This window comes from Helobdella robusta, assembly GCF_000326865.2.
Source record: "Helobdella robusta unplaced genomic scaffold HELROscaffold_1, whole genome shotgun sequence".
In the NCBI taxonomy this organism is placed as follows: domain Eukaryota; kingdom Metazoa; phylum Annelida; class Clitellata; order Rhynchobdellida; family Glossiphoniidae; genus Helobdella; species Helobdella robusta.
Genome location: NW_008703570.1, coordinates 12,088,334 through 12,093,102, shown reverse-complemented (window position 1 = coordinate 12,093,102; position 4,769 = coordinate 12,088,334). Strand labels below are relative to the sequence as shown.

General features: G+C 37.7%; 1 protein-coding gene across 1 annotated transcript; it reads left to right on the top strand.

The window, feature by feature from the left end:
• Positions 1-1,781: 1,781 nt before the first annotated feature.
• Positions 1,782-4,560, top strand: HELRODRAFT_188096 (hypothetical protein; the record flags this gene model as incomplete). Its single annotated transcript, XM_009011540.1, has 3 exons — positions 1,782-1,887; positions 2,282-4,369; positions 4,452-4,560. The coding sequence occupies exons 2-3, from the start codon at positions 2,292-2,294 to the stop codon at positions 4,558-4,560; spliced, it is 2,187 nt and encodes a 728-aa protein (XP_009009788.1). The 5' UTR covers positions 1,782-1,887; positions 2,282-2,291.
• Positions 4,561-4,769: the final 209 nt, after the last annotated feature.

Below are 4,769 nucleotides of genomic sequence, written 5' to 3'. Positions count from 1 at the left end.
TATCATCTTCAGTTTTTTTATATCGTCTTCATCGTTACCACCATCATCACCATCACCATCATCATCATCATCATCATCATCATCATGGTTGTCTTAATCTTTCTCATCATCGTCGTCGTCTTATACACTATCAAGATTGTCATCAGAATTTGTTATTAAGTTTGTCATCATCATCCCCATCATCATCATCATCATCATCAACATCATCATCATCATCAATGACGACCGTCTGGGTGGTCGTCATTGTTGTCATCAGCAACAACATTATCATCATCATCAGCAGCAGCAACATCATCATCAGCAACAACATTATCATCATCATCATCAACATTATCATCATAATCATCATCAGCAACATCATCATCATCATCAAGGCCACCGTCATCGTCACGAATATCGACAGCAAACAGAGGACAGAGAGTTGTTATTGTTCTGTGTTCTGTTCACTCGTGTTTGCGCGGTCGTCAATAAACGCGCATGTCTGTGTGTGTGTACGTGTGCGTGTGTGTACGTGTGCGTGTGTGTGTGCATGTACGTACGTTCACTCGTGCATCTAATTAAATATTTACGTGTGTTTAATGTGCCTTATATGTGCAACGAGATATAATCCCATGTCACATACAATACTGATTGCGAATTTTTGTGTAATTAAGTATTTGTAGATTTGTTGATTGAAGTACACTTATTTTCCCGCTCTTGTTTTTGAAGTGTGTGCGTGTGTGAATATGGAAACGTGCGTGTGTATGTGAAAATGCGCGTGTGTACGTGGTTAGACCTTCACCTTCATACAGGTTCGTGTGTTTTGTTCTATCAAATATTTAAACATGCGATGAATCGATAATATGGGGCAGCAGCATACACACGCACACAAAAAACACAGACGACAACATTCACGCACGCGCGAACACGAAAACCTAGGCACGTAAATGAATCACACACACACACACACACACACACATACACACACACACACACACAGACCCACTTGCGTTATATACTTGTTTGCAGTGCACACGTACATACACACACACGCACAAACACTCACACATAGGCACTTGTGTGTGTTTGTGTGTGTTTGTGTGTGTGTTTGTGTGTGTGTTTGTGTGTGTTTGTGTGTGTGTTTGTGTGTGTGTTTGTGTGTGTATGTGTGTGTGTGTGTTTGTGTGTGTGTGTTTGTGTGTGTGTGTGTGTGTGTGTGAGTGAGTGAAGTTGGCAGGACGCCCCATAACATAACAATGGCTCGAAACGAACAAGCAATAAAAACAACAACAATAACAAACGACAAAAATGATAACAACAACAATATCAACAACAATAATAATCACTACAGGTAAAACCCTACAGGTGTGTTTGTAGGTGCATGCGTGAGTGCGTGTGTGTGTGCTGCTTGTCAGCGATGGGTTTCTTTGAATGTTTGCATATTTTTGTACTTTATTTTGCTCTTTACTTCTTTTCAAACTGATATTATTTTTTTGAAATTGTTTAATAAAATAAAAAATCATATTGACCTCTTAAAATAATACTTTACGTGCGTCATGCCCTTACCTTTCCAAAAACACCACATCTTAAAAAATGTTCGCTAGAAGTTCACGCTGTATTTAGTGAAATAATTTCTACAGAACTTTTGGCAAACATCAACCAAATTTTCTTTAAGATACAATTCAGCTTAGTGAATTATATTATTATTATTATAGCGTGTTAATGCAAAACTGAGATAGAGTTATACGCTTTGCGTTCAGCTTAAATAGCGCAAATATGGGCTTGGTGTTGGAGTTTCAACATTCAAGTATAGCAAACAATTGGTGATTTTATGAATTTTAATCAAGTTTTATCGGGTTTTATTTGAAGTAACTTTAATAAACTACTATTAACTTTTATTAATTCAAAGTAAGTTGAAGTCGTGGTTCTATTTGCTTCTTTTTTTCTACTTTTTTTCATAAGCCAGAGTTTACCGTTGGACAATTTTTAATTTTTAAATTTTTTTCTGTAGAACCTTCAGGAAAACAAAGTGGAAAAACATGTTGCAATTTCATTTCGGCGTTTAAACTAAAGACCAGTTTTTATTAATTTTGCCATTTTAATTCAGCAACAATTTGACGTAATTAAATTTTTTTGGAAGTTGAAGAGTTTCAATTTTTCAATTCATTTTCTTAAAAAACCAAACAACAGCGCGCTGCAACCAAACACGACGCAAACCTGACCAAAATATAAAATAAATAATTTTAATTCAAGTTTATTTTTAAATGAAAAGTGATTATTTTTTTCTTCTGAAATTCGCAAGGTAGGCCAAGATGGAGACAGACGATGGTACTGAGTATTTCTGCTCTGGTGCAACAGCCACTAAACTGAAGAGACTTCAAATTAGCAGTGGTAATTGTAATGGTGGCTACGGTGGTAATGGAACTGGCGGCATCAGAAACAATAGTGGTAGAAGAAGTATCAAATATACCGATAGCAGAAGTATTAGTTTTGTCGGTAGTAATGGCTTTTGCAGCCGAAAAACTAACGCTTCTGTCCGCTTTGCTACCACTCCTACCAGAAGTAACAAAACCAAAAAGCCATCTCTATCATGGTTTTCTTTGTCATCGTCGCCATCCCTAGCACAGTCACCACCATCATTATATACAGAAATCAAAAGCATCAAAACAACCGGCCCGATATACGACGAGGTGAATAATAAAATGTTGCACTCTCATGCCCTTTATCTCAACATCAAAAAAAGAAATTCAGCCGCGATGAAAATGCGAATCACGAAAAATTATTCAACAAAAGTTGATAAAACTCAACCTGAAGAGGCTGGTGAGGCTGGCCACACGACAAACGACAAACTTTACAATGGTAAGGTTCACTACACAATGGCTCACAACATCCTCAACGATATCATCAATAGAATGGATACAACAGGACCTCCAGATGTCGACACACAACCCAATAACTTTGGAAAAAAGAAATATAGTACAGATGATGAAAAGTATGAGAAAACGTCAGCTACACAGAACGCTGCTGGTGGTGACGACGGTAGCGTTACTTGCTTCGTCGACACTAACCACATCACCCTCAACGGCCACAACTACTTCTGTTACTACTACAACTACAAGGGCAGAAAAACCTGGAAGGATGATGATGATGATGATGCAATAGAAGATATCAACTACTCTGTTGTCATTTTGCAAGGCGATAATGATGACGACGACAATCCTTTTAATGATGATGATGACGACGACGACGATGATGATGATAACTGCATTATTTTTTCTCAAATTAAGAATGCTAATGATACTACTTCTGATACTAGTCGTCATGCTACTACTACTGCTGCTGCTACTACTACTACCAACAACAACAACAATAATAATAACAATAGTGATAGCAAGGGTAATGATGATGGTAATGATAATAATAGTAACAACAACAACAACAACAACAGAAATGACGATAATGATGATGGCAGTAACTATGAAAATAATAATAACAACAACAACAATAACAATAATAATAACAACAATAACAATAATAATGATAACTATGGTGGTGATGATGAGGATGGCGACGATCAGAATGAAGAAGATGACGACGAAGACGATAACGACAATGATGATGATGAAGACGATAACAATAATAATAATGCCAGCCGTCTCCAACAACAACCGCAACAACCACAACCGCAACAACCACAACCGCAACAACCACAACCGCAACAACCACAACCGCAACAACACTATCTGGCGATGGAAGCAAACCTGCAGCTGTTGGGAAGCTTTGAGGGAAGAAGTGATGAATACGGTGATGAAGCAGTAGGCGAACTGACAGACGAGCAAATAGAATTTGACAAAAAAGTTGAAGAACTGGTTCAGAAAATTAAACAACAGCCACAACTCCCACGTGAGCAGTTGATGAAAATCTCAATGGACGTGGATGAATTTATGCGCCTGTCCTACCGAGTAAAAGAACAACAACAACGCCTGAAACGACGACAACGAGCAGAACAAATAAATCAAGTATTACAGCAAATATTACAACCGATAATGCAGCAGCAGCAGCAACAACAACAGCAGCAACAACAACAACATCAACATCAACTACAGCAGCAACAACAGCATCAACTGCAGCAACAACAACAACATCAACTACAGCAGCAACAACAACAACATCAACTACAGCAGCACCAACAGCATCAACTGCAGCAACAACAACAACATCAACTACAGCAGCAACAACAACAACATCAACATCAACTACAGCAGCAACAACAGCATCAACTGCAGCAACAACAACAACATCAACTACAGCAGCAGCAACAACAACATCATCAACATCAACTACAGCAGCAACAACAGCAGCAGCAACAACATCATCAACATCAACAACAGTCAGAAGAAGCGCCCGTCGAAATGAAATATTATTACAGTCTAAGAAAACATTCACAACAGCAATTACCAAATTATCGACAGCAACATCATCATCATCAACAACAAAAGCAACAGTTGCAACAACATCAGCAACTGCAACAACATCAACAACAACATCAACAACATCAGCCAGAAGAACCGCCTTTCATAATGAAAAATTTTCATAAAAAAATAAAACATTCACAACATCAACAACAACAACATTATCAACAACAGCAACATTATCAACAACAACAACATTATCAACAACAACAACAACAGCCAGAAGAACAACCCTTCACAAAAGTTCATTATTACAAACGAAGAAAACATTCACAAGAGCAACAACAAAATTTCAACAACATCAACAGAACAACAAAT